Raw genomic sequence first — 510 nt, forward strand, 5'->3', positions numbered from 1 at the left:
AGTTACATAATGTGGTATCCAATAAGAATAGGAAACATTTGGAGAAATAAGATATTATATTGCTTACTGCCTATGGTATGAACTATTACTATTGTTATTCTTTTGTGACGAAAACCAAAAGGATAAGCAACTTATTATTTTGTGTATAAAGGTCACATGGGAATTGAATTAAAATGGTATGGTGTAGTGTGTGGGCACAGGGAACAGTCTGCCAACTTAGCCTATCAATGGTGAGCCTCGGGCCTCTGGAACCGGGAGAGGCCTTTGTCCTGTGCCTGCCGTCTGAAGTGAGTTGTGCCTGTAATGAATGTTGATCATTTTGCATGCCTCCAGCGGCGGCCCTCCGAGGTGTTGCGATCCAGCGTGGCAGGGCCCGGACGTATCCGGCCACTGCCCTTGCACGTCATCCCACCCCACTAACAGCTGCCGCCACAGCTCTGCATGGCTACACACCGTAAGTTTCAGTACCAGACGAGAACAGCAGCTGCATCACACTCCTGAAGACACCAC

General features: G+C 47.8%; 1 protein-coding gene across 1 annotated transcript in view; it reads left to right on the forward strand.

Moving 5' to 3' along the window:
• Positions 1-510, forward strand: part of LOC119586982 (RNA binding protein fox-1 homolog 3-like) — a gene marked incomplete at both ends in the record, with an annotated part of 26,339 nt that overhangs the window by 15,698 nt on the left and 10,131 nt on the right. The window contains 1 exon segment of the mRNA XM_037935724.1: positions 334-454. Within this exon segment, the coding sequence (XP_037791652.1) occupies positions 334-454 (121 nt within the window).

The sequence above is a fragment of the Penaeus monodon genome, chromosome 22, assembly GCF_015228065.2.
Source record: "Penaeus monodon isolate SGIC_2016 chromosome 22, NSTDA_Pmon_1, whole genome shotgun sequence".
Lineage (NCBI taxonomy): Eukaryota > Metazoa > Arthropoda > Malacostraca > Decapoda > Penaeidae > Penaeus > Penaeus monodon.